The sequence below is a fragment of the Ctenopharyngodon idella genome, chromosome 10 (genome assembly GCF_019924925.1).
Source record: "Ctenopharyngodon idella isolate HZGC_01 chromosome 10, HZGC01, whole genome shotgun sequence".
Classification (NCBI taxonomy): domain Eukaryota; kingdom Metazoa; phylum Chordata; class Actinopteri; order Cypriniformes; family Xenocyprididae; genus Ctenopharyngodon; species Ctenopharyngodon idella.
This window is the reverse complement of record NC_067229.1, coordinates 984694-1001940: the sequence shown is the minus strand read 5'-3', so window position 1 is coordinate 1001940 and position 17247 is coordinate 984694. Positions and strand designations below refer to the sequence as shown.

General features: G+C 37.7%; 3 protein-coding genes across 4 annotated transcripts in view; all 3 read left to right on the top strand.

Annotated features, from left to right (window-relative positions):
• LOC127520187 (golgin subfamily A member 6-like protein 22) overlaps positions 1-6368 on the top strand; it is a 48052-nt gene extending 41684 nt beyond the window's left edge. The window contains exon 3 of the mRNA XM_051908112.1: positions 6227-6368. The gene's annotated coding sequence lies outside the window, so the exon portion shown is untranslated. The remainder of the gene's footprint in view (positions 1-6226) is intronic.
• The window catches only part of LOC127521051 (repetitive organellar protein), a 31324-nt gene extending 24956 nt beyond the window's left edge, over positions 1-6368 (top strand). The window contains exon 6 of the mRNA XM_051909907.1: positions 1676-6368. Coding sequence (XP_051765867.1) covers positions 1676-3210 — 1535 coding nt within the window. The 3' untranslated portion in view covers positions 3211-6368. The remainder of the gene's footprint in view (positions 1-1675) is intronic.
• Positions 6369-9301: 2933 nt separating this feature from the next.
• On the top strand, positions 9302-11918 carry LOC127521053 (guanylyl cyclase-activating protein 1-like). 2 transcript variants are annotated; one of them, XM_051909909.1, is made up of 5 exons: positions 9302-9625; positions 9854-9922; positions 10628-10777; positions 10870-10960; positions 11040-11918. In XM_051909909.1, the coding sequence occupies exons 1-5, from the start codon at positions 9428-9430 to the stop codon at positions 11177-11179; spliced, it is 648 nt and encodes a 215-aa protein (XP_051765869.1). In that variant the 5' UTR covers positions 9302-9427; the 3' UTR covers positions 11180-11918. The 2 variants fall into 2 exon arrangements, with proteins under 2 accessions (XP_051765869.1, XP_051765870.1); XM_051909910.1 differs by lacking the exon at positions 9854-9922 and having other exon boundaries at positions 9323-9625.
• The last annotated feature ends 5329 nt before the right edge of the window (positions 11919-17247 follow it).

Genomic DNA, 17247 nt, shown 5'->3' with positions numbered 1-17247 from the left:
CATTCACACGGAGACACACACTACATGCAGGATTCATATTTAAACAGTCTTTTGACATAAACAGTCTGGTTGTCATATGTTTCATGTTTGTGTGATAAGTATTCACTAAGTTACAGTTCATTTTCTGAGCAGTATCAGAATGGACTTCATTCAGAGAGAGACAACAGATTGCATGTTAGTTTTCTTTATTTTGCAAAAGCACAAGATTTTGTTTTTGCTGTGAGTGCACACAAATAAAAGTAGACGTTCTGTCATTTCAATTGATGTATTTTATCTGTATGACAAAAAATGAAAATCCAGCAAAACACGCCGGTGTGTTTGCCGACCCCAGAGTGCTAAAGTGTGCAGCACTGCATGACCTGCTACCGCATATGTCCTGCCATATAAGGGGAGGGTCGGAGCTTTCAAAGTCAATGTTTTTTTCAAGATAGTTCGCAAACGTCTCAAGAGCTCACGGAAGCTGGGGGTTATGGCTGGAAAGAAACCTTTTGTGTTTCCAATCTTACAGGAGTGGTCTCTACACTAACACGCTCTCATGGCAGCTGACAGCTGCATGGCGCATGCTCCATAACACCCAACAACTTGAGAGTGGAGCTTCCTCAGCGGGAAACTCTCACAGTGAATGCCAACTGCTCACTCAAAAACTGAGCGTGCATGCTCTAACAAAGTACGCACAAATCATGTGTGCTCTCGAGTGTCAAATATTTATGACACAGATCATGCATACAGCTTGAAACATTTGCTTTAACAAGTCATTTTTACGTAGATTTGCAGCCGAAACTAACTTAGAAAACACTAGTTTACTCACAAACAATTAAAATGTATCCTTGCTATTTTTCCCGACACATTCATAATCATTATTTTTGCCAGTGCTTTGTGGCAAGCTTTATGCATGCGCTTGAGCATGGAATGAGCATTAAATATTATTAATATTATTATAAACAGAGAATATTCAGAGAAAAGAGTTAAAGGGTTAGTTCACCCAAAAATGAAAATTCTGTCATTTATTACTCACCCTCATGCCGTTCCAGACCCGTAAGACCTTCGTTAATCTTCGGAACGCAAATTGAGATATTTTTGTTTAAATCCGATGGCTCAGAATCATGATTCGACACGCTGATTCATAACGCTCCGAATCTTTCTGAAGCAGTGTTTTGAAATCGGCCATCACTATATAAGTCGTTATTTAGTTTTTTTTGGTGCACCAAAAATATTCTCGTCACTTTATAATATTAATATTGAACCACTGTACTCACATGAACTGATTTAAATATGTTTTTAGTAAATTAATGGATCTTGAGAGAGGAAATGTCATTGCTCCCTATGTAGGCCTCACGGAGCCATCAGATTTAAACAAAAATATCTTAATTTTTGTTTTCCGAAGATTAACGAAGGTCTTACGGGTGTAAAACGGCACGAGGGTGAGTAATTAATGACAGAATTTTCATTTTTGGGTGAACTAACCCTTTAACCTACACTTTATTTAATGGAGAGTGGTAAGAGACTTGGATATTGGATTGGGGGTGGTGACCCAAAAAACTTTGAGAACCACTGAGATGGACTGATATACTGTAAATAGTTTAAATTTTAGGTTTGAGTTTAACACTTGATGCTCAGGGTCCCAAATTTAATCAATTGTTGTTAAATCTCTAAACTCAACTACTGTCATTTTCAGATGATGAAGATTCAGGATGTTTGAGAATCTTGCTGTTTGGGAGGACAGGAAATGGAAAAAGTGCCACAGGAAACACTATCCTCGGAATAGATGCGTTTCGCAGTGAAGATAATAAAAATTTGGTGACCACTACTTGTAAAGAGGAAGTTGTTGAAGTTGATGGTAAAGCAGTAGCTGTTGTTGATACTCCAGGACTCTTTGACATGACAGTGTCAAAAGAAAAAGTGGTAAAAGAAATAATGAATTGTGTTTCACTGTCTGCACCTGGACCTCATGTGTTCATTATTGTGTTGAGTTTGGGAAGAATCACTCAAGAGAAGCAAGACACTTTAGAGATGATAAAGAAGATCTTTGGCCCAAAAGCAGCAGAGTTCAGCATTGTTCTCTTCACAAGAGCAGACGCTCTGCAAGAACAAACAATAGATCAATATATAGAGAAGAGTAACAATGATGAACTCAAGAAACTGATCAGTGACTGTGGAAACAGATTCCTGGCTTTTAACAACAGAGAAACACAAGATCGGACACAAGTTACTGAGTTATTAAACATGATAGAAGAGCTGAAGGAATCTAATGAGGGACGATACTTCACTAATGAGATGTTTGAAGCAGCGATCTCCATTGAAAAAAAAATGGAAATGCTAGAAGAGAATAAAAGAAAAAATCAGGCTCAAGTTGAACAATTAGAAACCAAATATGACACAGAAATCAAAAACATGAGAAAAAAACTGGAGGAGAAGAAACAAAAGACAGACGAGGAAAGAGTGAGGCTGGAGAATAAGTTCAGAGAAAAAGAGGAAACACTGAGGAGAGAGTTTGAGGAGAAAGAAAGATCAGAGCGGGTGAAACAAGAGGAGGAAGATCAGAAACGATCAGAAGAGGAAGAACAGCGAAGAGCTGAATATGATCAAAGAATAGATGAGATGGAGAGAGAGACTGAAAATCAGAGATTACAGTATGAAAAACTGCAAAAAGAAAGAGAAGAGGAAGACAGAAAGAGAGAAGAAGAATACAAACAAGATCAAGAAAAGATGAAAAATGAGCAAGAGCGCATCCTGGCAGAGTTAAGAAAAAAACAAGAAGAGGAAATGATAGAGGAGGAAAGAGAAAAACAGAAAAGAGAGAGAGAAGAAAAAGAGGAAGAGAGAAATGAAATGAAAAGACGTTATGAGCAGCTGGAGCGAGAGAGGAAAGAGGAGTGGGAGAGAAGAAAACAAGAGGATGAAGAGAGAAGAAGGGAGAAGAGAAAGAGATGGGAGAAAATGATGGAAGACCTGAAACAAGATCAAGAAGAAGAGATTGAAAGAAGAGAAAGAGAGGAGAGAGAAAGAATGGAAAGAGAAGAAAAAGAGTTTCAAAGAATTGAACAGAAACATGAAGAGGAAATAGAGGAGATGAAGAAGAAACATCAAGATGAGGCCAGAAAACAAGAAGAAGAACTGAATGATTTCATTAAGAGAGAAGAGTTCAAGAAGAGACTTGTACAACTATATGAAGAGAAAAAGAAACAAGAAAAACGGTGTCATGTCATGTGAAACAGATTTAAATATTATTGATGAGCCAAAAAATTAGCCCTTGTCTTCTGTAGTATATGTGAAGTGGTTTCTGCATTTCTCTTTCTCTCTATTCACTTGATCATGGCTCTTCACGTCAGCTCCTGTCCTGCAGAGTTTAATCGTAAACCTGCACCTACACACCTGCTGCTCATTAAGTGATCCTGAAGACTGTCATGAAGGTGCTTGATTAGAATTGGAGCTCTACAGGACTCATGTCTCATCTAACAGTTGTCCTAACTAACACTTTTTATTTCACTTAATGCACAACAATTTGTTGATTTTAATTGTAAAACGTGTAATCTGTACTATCTGCGTACTAAAACCCAAGTCAAAATAAATTAATTATATTAAGCAGAAATTTCAATGAGTTACAGCAGATTTCTAGTTCCTGAATGCTTTGCTCCAGACTCTAGGAGTAAAGGTTGAAACGAACTGTTATTTTATGTGTTTTTGCACAATATTAACATGGGGTAGATCTGTTAGTGTTTAATGTTCTGTTATGTTTGGTTTTAAACGGGTTTCTGTGATGTCTGCATTTTGGGGAGGTTACCATGGTGCTGAAGAGTAGAGTAGAGTAGATAGAATAGAATAGATTAGAGTAGAATAGAGTAGAATAGAATAGAGTAGGGTAGAGTAGAGTAGAATAGAATAGAGTAGGGTAGAGTAGAGTAGAATAGAATAGAGTAGAATAGAGTAGAGTAGAATAGAATAGAGTAGAGTAGAGTAGAGTAGAATAGAATAGAGTAGAATAGAGTAGAGTAGAATAGAGTAGAACAGAGTAGAAGAGAATAGATTAGAGTAGAGTAGAATAGAGTAGAATAGAATAGAGTAGGGTAGAGTAGAGTAGAATAGAATAGAGTAGAAGAGAGCAGAGTAGAATAGAATAGAGTAGAGTAGAATAGAGTAGAGTATAATATAATAGAATAGAGTAGAATAGAATAGAGTAGAATAGAGTCGAGTAGAGTAGAATAGAATAGAATAGAGTAGAATAGAGTAGAGTAGACTAGAGTAGAGTAGAATAGAATAGAGTAGGGTAGAGTAGGGTAGAGTAGAGTAGAACAGAATAGAATAGAGTAGAGTAGAATAGAGTGGAGTCGAATAGAATAGAGTAGAATAGAGTAGAGTAGAATAGAGTAGGGTAGAGTAGAGTAGAATAGAATAGAGTAGAAGAGAGCAGAGTAGAATAGAATAGAGTAGAGTAGAATAGAGTAGAGTAGAATAGAATAGAATAGAATAGAGTAGAATAGAGTCGAGTAGAGTAGAATAGAATAGAATAGAGTAGAATAGAGTAGACTAGACTAGAGTAGAATAGAATAGAGTAGGGTAGAGTAGAGTAGAACAGAATAGAATAGAGTAGAGTAGAATAGAGTGGAGTCGAATAGAATAGAGTAGAATAGAGTAGAGTAGAATAGAGTAGAGTAGAGTAGAATAGAATAGAGAAGAGAGTAGAATAGAATAGAGTAGGGTAGAGTAGAGTAGAATAGAATAAAGTAGAGTAGAGTAGAATAGAATAGAGTAGAATAGAATAGAGTAGAAGAGAGTAGAGTAGAATAGAATAGAGTAGAATAGAGTGGAGTCGAATAGAATAGAGTAGAATAGAATAGAATAGAGTCGAATAGAGTAGAGTAGAAGAGAGTAGAGGAGAATAGAGTAGAAGAGAGTAGAGGAAAAGAGAGTAGAGGAGAATAGAGTAGAATAGAGTAGAGTAGAATAGAATAGAGTAGAGAAGGATAGAGTAGAATAGAATAGAATAAAATAGAGTAGAGTAGAATAGAGTAGAGAAGAATAGAATAGAATAGTGTAGAGTAGTAGTTAGGCCGAGGAACATTAAGAGTATATACTGCTCTATTTAAAAAGCAGTAACTATTTGTTGATACAATCAGTTTGCATGGCTGTAACATGTAATTCAGATCACTGTTCAAGTAAATAGAACTGAAAAATTACAAGTTGCAGGAAATGTTACATTAGTTAACTTAAATGAGTTAACAACATGAATGAATACAAATCCAGCATATTTAACTTAAAATGTAGTATTTGTTGTAACTAAAAAAGTTAAGGCAATCAGTTTGTGTGTTTTTTTAAAGGTTAAACTAATTAGATTCTACAATAAAGTAATCATAAAAATGAATTATCTCTTGGTAGATTTTAAAACGTGATGAAACATTAATTATAGCAGACCTTAAAAGATAAAAAAAAAAAGAAACCAACTCAAAGAGTGCAAGAAATAACTGAACTAAGAAACTAAAAATGCCTGATTCTGCTATTCTTTTAATGCATAATCTGAATTCTTAATCCATTTTACTGTTTTAAGATGTCTTTTCCTTTGTTTTCTCTGTTTATTCGGTATATTTGATCATATCAGTTATTACTGAAAGAAAATATTGTCAAAGTTAGTAGTGGACTTCCATAAAGAAACACAAGAGTTATCTGAGGAGGATTCTTAATAGTAACAAGTGTGTGTGTGTGTGTGTGTGTGTGTGTGTGAGTAGCTTCAAGAGAGCAACCATACATCTGTGTTGTTTTATTTTCTTTGATTTGATTTTATTCATTTAATCATTTATAATCATTTAATCATATGATCATTTTTCATGTCATTACTCAATTTAATCATATGATCACAAATTGTAACCATTTAATCATTGTGCTACTATTTTTCCAGCTCTTGCATTGCTTGCTATTGTTGTTTAATCATGATTGTGTTCTCAAGGGATGTTGGTCTTCATGAGTAAGAGATAAGAGAATGTCTCCATATCAAGGTTTTAACGTCACAGGATGATGTTGTGAAGCAGTTATTTTCTATAGCTTTTGCTTTGATATAACACTTGATGTATGTGTGTCACAACAGACTGGGCCGTCTGACCAATCAGAGCAGAGATGTGTGAGAATGTACTATATTCTATCTCTCTATTTTATCTTTCTGTATCTTACTAAAGGGCTAGGGTCCCTTTTCAGAAAATGCAATTTGCAAGACCTGTTTCCTGTTTTGCTGTCAGAGGTGAAGAACTGGAAACAAGAACTGTCTGCTTGCTTAAACACCCACTTACTATAAAGATTGAGAGACTCAGACTCTCTCAGCTTCTTCTTCTTCCACTCTGTTCTCTCTACTGATCCACAATAAAGAACATTGATATTCTCCACCTCAGGCTTTTGTCTCTTCCTTCGAAGACGTGCCTACTGAAACTATGCCCTAAAAATATGTACTCTATTTGTGAAGAAAAAGTACATACTTTAAAGTGTGCAGCAGAAGAGTAGAGAAGCTTTGGGACATACTATCATGTTATAAATTGCTTAATGCACATCATGTCACCATGAACTGACCTGTTGTCACAGTTAATATCCTCCATATTTCATTATTTTCCTACCATATTGGAGAGAAAAGATGTAGCACGTTGTTCGGCCAGTTTTGAGTGTTTCATGTGAAGAACTCTCGAAGAACTCTTATATTTTTGCATAATGATGCATTTTAAAGTTAATGGCCAAATGGATCATTATAAAAGTTCACATTGTTGTTGCAGATGAAATGTAACATGGATAACATTAAATTAATTTTTTATCAGGTTAATTGTTAATTATTGGTCACTCAAACCCCTTTATCTAAACCTCTCTACTTAACCATCGGTCACACACATCTGCCATGTTTGTAGTTTTTAACACTTTTTATTTGAGTTTGTAGTTCTGAACAGAATCCTCCTCCAAAGCGCAATGGGTTGTGGGCAATATTAGCCATTATAGTGCGGATCCACACTTCAAAAATCCAACAACCATAATGAAATGATCTTCACAATAGATAAAGCTTTACAATGAACGCTGTTAGAGAGCTACATATGTCAATTTATCTGTTCAATAAAACACATTAGTCACCTGTTGAGTCATAAAAACACCATCATCATTTCAAATCCCTCAGTTCTCGCCATATCCAAAAAGCTAATCTTGATTCTTGTTTTATTACGAGCTCTGGTTTTTATTGGAAATGTGCATACATACGTCACTAGCCTGTGTGTGTCTCATCATATCCGTAAATAGAGAAAGTTGCTCCGCCTACTTTGACGCGTGTCTGGTGTGGGAGTGGCAGAGGTTAGTTGTCACAAAGGTTGACATGGAGCCGCTAAATCTCTAATCTCTGGGGAATCACACGTTTTAAATAAATGCCAAACAGAGGAGAGTCTGCTGGAGAAAAGGAAACACTTTACACGTTATGCTATCCTTTTTTATCACAATTGCATTATATAATAGGGAGAATATAAAAAGGAAAGTATACATAGAGCAAGAAAATACACAAGAGAAGGAGAAAATAAAGCGGTGTGGGTAGAGGAAGGGCTGTAATGAGAAGGAAAGGAAGTAGAACATATAGAAGGAGATCACATATAAGGAGAGAGGAGGAAGTAAAAAAAGAGGAGAAGAGCTGAGTATAGTGGAGGACACTGGTGTAGTGGAAAGAGCAAGAGGAGAAACTATAAGACGACATGGACATAGACAGCAGGGTGGAAGGGGTGGGAAGAGAGGTGGATTTGAAATGAAATCAGAATTACCCTAATTCAGTGCTTCTTAATCCTGGACCTGAGGAGCCCTATCTGAGGGTATGGGGGATTCTGGATTCAGCCCCCATAAACTTCTTTGGCATATTGTTATGTTTTAATATACATACAAACAAATTTTTATAAAAATCTGTAGTAGGGTGGCCCTTATGTTTGGACTGTTGAAATCTTCTGCTCTCACCCACCCATTCAACTCTCCTTCATGAGAAATGGAAACAAACCAAATTTCGCTGAGATTGGAGTATGTTTAGGGTGTGCTCAACAAAATTGAAACTCCATCTTAATGACCATAACAGCACATAATTAATAATTATACAAAACCATTTGTAAACGGTGAATTACGTTAAAAACAAGAACACAGAACAGTGTTGTTAGTCTTAAAATGTTAAATTACAATGCTGCTGAGGAGAACTGATCTTTGAAAAATTGCGATCTGATCTAGATCACGATGACAGTCTGACGTATCCATCAGCCACAAAGTTCAAACCTTCACTAATATCACCAATCAGATATCAAGTACCTGTTGATAAAAAGATGCATGCTTTGAGCATACCCTAAATGACAAATTATCTGGATGAAATTTTGCATACATTACAAATGAGGCGGTGAGAGGTTAACATTTCCAAAACAAAAAAAAAGTTTACCCCCAATAAGGGCCACCCTAATCTGTAGTTTTAATGCTGTTGAGATAATTAAAACATTTTGCCCATCAATTTGTATATTCTCAAATGTCAGGGTGGCACAACTGCAAATGTTTTATTATAAGCTGAGAAGGTAATAACGTTAAACCTGATACTGTAATAAAACATCCAGAGGAACCCAATAGATCATTGTGTCAGAGAGAAAAGGGTTGTAGATATCTCTCAAATACTGATAAAAACAGCTCATTTCATGTGTGGGTAGATATATATTTACAGATATTTGGTTGTACCACCTGAATTTAAAGACTTTGAAATGTTATGTAACAACTGAAACTTGTTTAAACACATTGTTCATGACTCAAAAATATACATTACACCAGTTTTAAAAAGTTTTTTTTTTTTTTTGAAAATACAATTTTTGAAGCATTATTTGCTCAGTGACCCATATAACAAATCCTGTTGGAAAAACATTACAATAAACATGTATTTTCGTTAGTGTATTTGTACATCTACAGCTGAAAGTGTCCTAAAATCATTAGAGAATACACCTGCAGTTTTGATGTTAGTATTAACTTTTAATAAATGCATTCCTACAAAAAAGTGCTTCATTTTGCAGTAAAGTTGAACTGTTTGGCTAAAGTAAGAGTGTGTTTAGATCACTGTTTTGACAGCAGTTACATTTTTTAGTTTTAATAAAACTATGGAGAATGTTAGTTTATGGTTACAAAAAGAATCTTTCTATTCAAATAATGTCCTGATAGATAGATAGATAGATAGATAGATGTCATGATCTTAGGTCACTGGGTCATGCTGACACACTCAGCTCGGATTCCCTGTAAGCAGGTAGTAATTCACGGTATTTTCCAGAGCGGAAAAGAACAGCCCAAGGAGTGACGTCAGTGGTAATTGGTCGGGACACACTCTCCCTGTCCTGCACGCCGAGCTCCTGTCTCAGTGTGTGTTGGCGTGGGGAGCTGATGAGCGATCTCTCCTGAAGCTCCGGCACTGCAGCACGGCATCATGGGGAACTCGCCCAGCATGACTGTGGAGGAGCTGACCGCATGCCACTCTCACAAGTGGTACCGGAAATTCATGACCGAGTGTCCGTCCGGTCAGCTCACGTTCTACGAGTTCAAGAAGTTCTTCGGGCTGAAGAATCTGTCAGAGTCCTCAAACGAGTACGTCGAGACCATGTTCAAGACGTTCGACATAAACGACGTAAGACAGTCTGTTATTATTCTATGTATTGTTTACTGTTCTGCTAAATGTTCTCATCGTTGTTGATATTATATTATTCTTTTTCTGAAGTGTGTTATCAGCTTGTTGATGATCAGTTCTCATGAAATGAGGAAGTTTCATTAAGTATAAACCTGATATATAGAGATGTGAGTGTTGAATGAACTCATTGGTCAGTGATTGCCTCGCATCCCTTCTGCTTCATTTCAGCTGAGGATTGTGGGTAATTGGATCTGTGTTAATACAGTAAACTCAGATCAAACAGCAGCACTGCAGAAGGTCAGAGATCTTTACTAAGACCCATCAAAGCCTGTAATCTGGTTAACAGAGGAGTGTGTGTGTGTATACTCCTCATTGACTGCTCTACTTTATTTCTGATCCCGGCTTTCATTCACGTCACCACACTTTCCATGAACGTCTATAACATTACGTCATGGATTAATGTCTCTATTACAGCTTGATTTTTTTGTGTGGTTTTTTTGTGTTTTTTGTTGTGGATTCCCTCTAATCATGTTTAAACACACTGAAATCAACTTTCTAATTATGTTGGCTTGACAAAGTTCTAGCTATGACCACCAAACTCGGGTCAGATCTTCAGACTGCTGACTCGGGTTGCTATATCTTTTCGAACTGATCTGGTGATCAAAATACAAAAAATCTCATTGTCGTTGAGGGGGTCAAAACTTTCAAACATGAACTCTTGCTGAGTATTTGCTGAGAATATGTAACATTTTATTGACTTCACTGAGTAAAATCTTCAAACTTAAAGCTTTTTAAAGGTTTTTAAAACTTTCACACAAGGCTTTCTCAAGCCAACATCAAAGTTTGTCATCAAACTTCACTCATCTGGTCTCTTCTGCTCTATTTCTGTGGGCGTGACATAACAGATAATATCATGCAAGTGATACAACATATATTATATCATAACTATGATAATTGTCTATGGTGCTATGTTGTTGAAGTGTATTGTGTTGATGTTGTCAGGACGGCTGTATAGATTTCATGGAGTACGTCGCTGCTCTGAGTTTGGTTCTGAAGGGCGGCGTTCAGCAGAAGCTGCGCTGGTACTTCAAACTTTTCGACATGGACGGCAGCGGATGCATCGACCGTGACGAGCTGCTGCTGATCTTCAAGGTGTCATGTTTAATTCAGTTTCTCTTCAGCGCCACCTGCTGGTGTCACCAAACGTCTGCTCACTTTCATCTCTTCTTGTTTTTCTGCTCCAGGCCGTTCAAGCCATTAACGGATTAGAGCAGGAGATTTCTGCTGAGGACTTGGCTGACATGGTGTTTAACAAGATTGATGTTAATGGAGACGGTAATCTTTTTATTCATCTATGCTATTTAAATATGTAAATGAAACAATCTGATTTACATATGTAACTGTGTGTGTTTAGGCGAGCTGTCTCTGGATGAGTTCATGGAGGGCATCGAGGCGGACGAGGTTCTCACTGTGATGTTGACCCAGAGCTTGGATCTGACTCATATCGTCAGTAATATCCACAGCGAGACTGACTCTGAACAGCAGGTCAACTGACCCCAGACCAGCCTGAGATCAGGGTGCCAAACATGATGATGAAAGGAAGGGAATCTGGACCGTTTCTGAACTCTGTTGATTCAGCACTGACTGAAGAGGTTTAAACTCTTAACACATCAGATAGTAACAGTATTATTAACAGAATAGTGTTCATCTTAGCTGCACCACAGTTCAAAAGCCAGCAGAATAATTATTTCCCTGTAATCTCACAGAATAACTGTGACTAGAGCAAATGCTTTATTTAAGTGCACTTCTGTCCAATTAAAATGTAATTTTTATTAAATAAAACCTGTAAAATGCAACATTTCTTCGGTTCTATCCACCTTATTTTGCTATGTGGACGTAAATACAATGACGTACCTCTTTCTAATGTAATAGACTTCCGTTTCGCAAGCCGATAGGTAAGGAGCGATGTAGTGGGAGCATGCGCAAAACACAATTAAACACCATGATAACACAGTGGGAGGATGAAATGAAGAAGTGGCCTGACGTAAGGACATTTTCATTTATTTCGTGTTGTCGCTCGGAGACGGGTCTTTAGCAGCTCGGTTAACAAACGCCATCTCTGCATCTGCTGAGTTTGAGTTGCTTATAACGTTCATCTGGGAATGCAATGTGTGTCATTTCACCAGATTTGTAACATAAATCATTTATAAACCGATGCCAACACAGGAGAACGCATATGTTTCTAAATATGCAAATTGTTCATCACGATTCCAAAATAAAAGTTTAAAGCCTCGCTCTGAGTCTTTGATTCACTATGGTAAATCTGTTATTAGTGTTTATATTTTAGACCTGTCGGGATGGTTTTCACAGGAAATCGGTGTTACAGCAGTGTTATTTACTTGTCTGATTTTAGGGAAGAGTTATGGGTAAGGTTAGGTAGGGATTAGTCTTGCATAACCAGAGCTTCACAGCTATCACAGCTTTCATTGGCCAAGCACCACCCAAGAGGACATTTGACTGACATGTAACGCAACCGATCACAGTTCATTTCATTCCGCGTCATGTTTAGGGACGTGAAAATGTCAAGTCCATGTCCCTACAATAACAGACCGGCATGCATCTATAAATTATTTATTCAAAAACATGCAAGTTTACTACAAGAATGGAGCTGCGAACTTCACAAACTTTTGAAAATCCAGCATTTAGTTGATCCTGGTAAGCGCTCATATTGTCACAGTTGTAAACACGATGACATTCTTGGCGTCATGGCATTTGTTTCCAGGCAGACTGTTAAAGAACGTGACACACACGTCTCCAGCACATCCTGTAGAATTCAACCAATCAGAAGACGACTTTGAAAATCCTGAAGTGTTTCCAGTTAAGTGTGCCATATGCATCAGACTTTCAGCCTGCGGTCTGTGGCCGTGACGTCTGAGGCTGAGGTAGGGATAGGGTTAGGTAGGGATAGGGTTAGGACTACATTTTCAGACAGGAATGTTGATCCAGGAACATGTCTTACTTGGCAAAATCACAGTGACCCACAACAAGCAAGAAAGGTTGAAATGGAGCTGCTAAATCTCCAAACTCCGGGGAATCACCCGTTTTAAACAAACACCAAACAGAGGAGAGTCTGCTGGCAAAAAGAGAATGCAACAGAGCTCGTAATAAAACAAGAATCAACATCGGCTTGGCTTTTTGGAGATGGCGAGAACTGAGGGATTTGAAATGTTGTAAAAGTGACGCAGAGATGATGGTGTTTTTATGACTCAACAGGTGAGTAAGGTGTTTTATTGAACAGATAAACTGCCTTGTGCAGCTCTCAAACTGAGCTCATTGTAGTGTTATCTATTGTTCATAGTGACTCTTAATTTTATAATGCGTATGAAACCAGTGTTTGATTCTTTTTTTTTTCCCGCAAAAAAGCTCTTGTCCGTAAACGCCTTGGTAAGTCCACTAGTCAGGAATGTGAAATATAAGCGTTTGATGTTTGTCTATTGTTGTTAATACAAAATCACTTGTTTTAGATTGAGCCTGATTTGTGAAAACTTTCACAATTGCATTTTATCGTGTTTCAGTGTTTCTCACTGCTCTGTCCTCTTTTTCTTGTGTATTAATAAGAAACAGTCTGCACCAATCCAAGCCATTAGACAAATCAGTTTAAGTTTAAAAATGGTCTAGTCGTGTCATACTTGGCTCAAATAGACTATTCTGATTTGTGAAATGTTTCACAGTACAGTTTTGGTCAGTTAACCCTTCCCTGAGTCCCTAACTTCTCTATTCTGATTTGTAAAAGGTTTCACAGTAAAGTTTTTATAAATTTTTCAGTTTCTTCGGTTTTTTGAGCATGCTTACCCCTTATTGGTGTCGTCACCCATCGTCCACCTCTACGGCTCCACTGGGCTCCTCCTTCCCTCTGGCTCCGCCTCGGTCTCCTGGTCCTTTGGTGTTGCCTGGTCTCTCAGCCCATCGGACTCCGCCAAGACCTTCATCGATCACGCCATCACCTCGGTCGGTTCACTCTGTTCATGGACTTTGCTGATTGTCGCTACCACACTTTCATTTTCATTTTCCTTCTTTTTTTTTTCTTCTAGATTTGTATTTAGTTATTTTGTTTGAAACAAATTAAATTATTAAATAAATTAATAAATGTTTTACTCAAATAGATCCTAACTGATCTTCTTTCTCCACATTGCCCATCATGCTCATTAAGGTCACAAAAAAGAATAGCTAAATCCACTAGAGGAGGAAGAAAATTTTTACTTTTTACATGAAAATGTAAGAGCGGTAACATATGTATAACTTAACATTAAAATTAAATAATTCTGAACAGGTGTTCATTTTCAGCTCATATTAAATAATGCCAACAAATACAACCTTATTGTAAAGCAAGCCCTCTTCATACATTGGCTGTTGCTCATTCTCTCGCAATCTCATTGGTTGTACACTTGCTAGCCAGGGCAGGGTGAACACTGGACAACTAGACATGTAGACATTAAACAGGTTTTAAGTCTGTCATAGTGTCTGTGACTAGTCAGAGCTGTGGCATGAGACATCTTGTTGCCGACAACCAGAGTTGTGGACTTGGACTTGTACTTGACATGATCAAAGAAGACAACTCGACTTGCAACATAGTGTCAGTCCAGATCCAGCCCACATCTGGTCCACATGTAATCTGTATGTACCAAATGTGGGCCGGATGTGGGCCACACTATGTTGCTGTCTGGATTGTGTTGAATCTGGATGGCCTGTTACTTTACAGAGATTATGTATTTATCAGGCTACTCAGATAAAAACAATGAGATATAAATGTCCTTTGTGAAGCAATGTGTTTGGTGATGGGAGAACAGACAACGGGATAAATGAACCCAAGGCTTTTATTGAGGTGAACTTCACCAACAGACAACACAGGAATGTAAGACATTGTATGGAATTCAGGCAGGTAACTAAGCTTCATAAAATAGTCCCTTGCTTTAGCCAAAGCAGCTGGACTGAAGAGAATGGTTATGGTCAGAAGACAGGAACACAAGTAAGGAGTCAGGCAAGTCTTGTGTGATGGTCTTGCGTGGGCGGTCTTTCTGCCGAGTGAAGCTGCACAATGGAGATACAAAACGTGGAAATAAGGGTGTAAGATAGAAAATATCCAAAGATATTTTGAAATGAACGAAGACACTCGCTTTGCTGTTTCAACCCCCTATATCTTGCTACTAGCGCCATTTGGAAGGCACAAAGGTGCTGATAGTGATCAAGGCAACCATTGTATGCGAACCGAACTGAGCTGGATGATGACATAACTGTTTTCTCCAGAGCTGTTGAATAGATAATTTAACTAAATTAATAACTAATGATTTTTACAATGAATCAATACTGAACTTACTTATGCTGGACAATGACACCATTGAGGGGTGCAAGTAGAACTGGAGGGGTTACATTGGTGCCATGACCCAGATGGGAGTGAGGTTTAAGGGGGGTGAGTGTAATGGAGGCCTGCTAGTAAGAGCTGTTCAGGTAAACCTCACTTCTTTGGCCACACTAGAGGCTGCGGTCTGTAGCATCCTTGTTATCATGCCTGCCTCCCATGATGGAAATGCTGGTTCAAATCCTGCTCGGAGTGGTGTGATTAAAACCATAGGGGTTACACTCTGGATAAGCAGCATGGTTTAGAGGTCTGCTACCTGACCTGAGCCCAACAGGTCCTGAAGAACCCGCAGGGTTTTGGTCAGGCTCAGGTTAAGGTTTCATGAATAGCTTGGGTTTTGTGTCGGGTTTGGGTTTGTAACTAAGAAAAACTATATAGGCTATATAAGGTTTGCGTACTGTCTGCTGTGTTGTGGCCGAAAGAGTGTGGGAGCACATTTATATATAATTTATATATTAACAGACCTGTTTTGCGCATGTACTCCCGCTCTCTTGTGCTCTTTCGGTCACAACGCACACGGCACTCAAACCTTTAGCTATGAGTGCGATAAGACAAAAAAATACTGAGGGAAAATGTATTACAGTGCCAAATGCAGGGAAAGCTGCACTACAAGTTCTACCAAATAATAGGGAAAATATTCAGTCACTCCTCATGTTTGCTGCATAACAGATGAGCCAGGCTATAGCACAAAATTATACACAAACGTACTACGCAATAATGTGTGTGTGAAGTGAATGAGTGTAAACTGAGCACAGAGCAAATCAAATAGTCGCACTGTTGTCTCTGTCCCTCAGAAATCAGAGCTTTATCAAGTACTATCAACTAAAGTACTACATCATACACATTTTCTACTATTTGATATATTTAAATGTTTTAAACCTTGTATGATATGATACATATGATATGATACAAAAAAAAACTATATCAAAACTATATTAAAAGGAGCACAGCGTGTTCGTAAATCAAAAAGACGCGTTTCTCTTGTGTCTCTCAGAAATCAGCTTTGTCAAGAGCATGGCTACTATCATCTAAAACACTACCTACATCATACACCTTTTTGTATTATTTGATATGTGTATTTAAAGGTGAGTAGATTTTGAACAACGCTGTTGGACATTGTTGATATTTGAAATCAACCCAAACAAATCCACTCCTCTCTTCATTGCTCCGGCTCCAACAAACAAGAGTTTGTTGTTAGTCGCAAACAGCACAGCAGCTCCAGACACTCAAACCCAGTGTTACTCACATGTTAAGGAAACAAAGCAGTTTTCAGGCCTTCCCGCTTAGCTCTCTCCAGCGCTGGAAAGCTTTTCTAATATAAACGCGGGTCCTAAAGCGCTTGCCCAGGCATAAACCTTCATTCCAGTGATACTCTTTTGTATTGTATCCCATCTCTCGTTCTGCAGTTGTTTTTCTTATTTTCAAATCTCCCTCTTGCTCGTTCTCTCTCCTCGACCGTCATACGCCTCCTAATGCTGATTGGTTACACGTTTTTTGTTGGTGTCGGTCTGACGAACTTCCAAACAGTGTAGTTGAAAAAATACATACCCCACCTTTAAATGTTTAATACATTGTACGATATGATATATGATTGAGTGCAAACTATATGAATGAAATGAAGCGTGACAGCAAGTCAGATAGCTGTGTCGCCATCTCTGTGCATCTCTTTTCTGCTACTTGATGTGTCTGTCTATTTAAACGTTGTATATGATCTTGTCATTTTAACCAATAAATAGCTCAGTGGTTATGTGCAGTATAGGTTTTTCTTGGATTATGATAGTAATAATGCAGGTACATCTCTACAGCGATGGATCTCAGGTACGGGCCGGGTTCGGGCCTCAGTTTAAAGACCGTGGGGACCTGTAGCATGTTTAGTGAGGAAAACTTTTAATGGTGAACAACATGCTGAGTATATTTCTTTACAAATAGAATGATTGTTGAAAAATCTGTATGTGCTGTTTAATGGTTTGCAAAATGTATTATTTGGTTACTATTCAGAATCTCATTGATGAAGACTAACAGCATCACATGATCTGTGTGAATGAGAAATTAAATTTTTTTGTGTTTGTAATCAGTAAATATGTGAAAGTACAGCGTAATTTCAGAATAATGTTCAAACTACAATGATCATGTTACAAATAATTAAATGAAAAGAACATATGAATAAATAAAAACTTCTGTTGCACTTTATTTTACAGTGCATGCA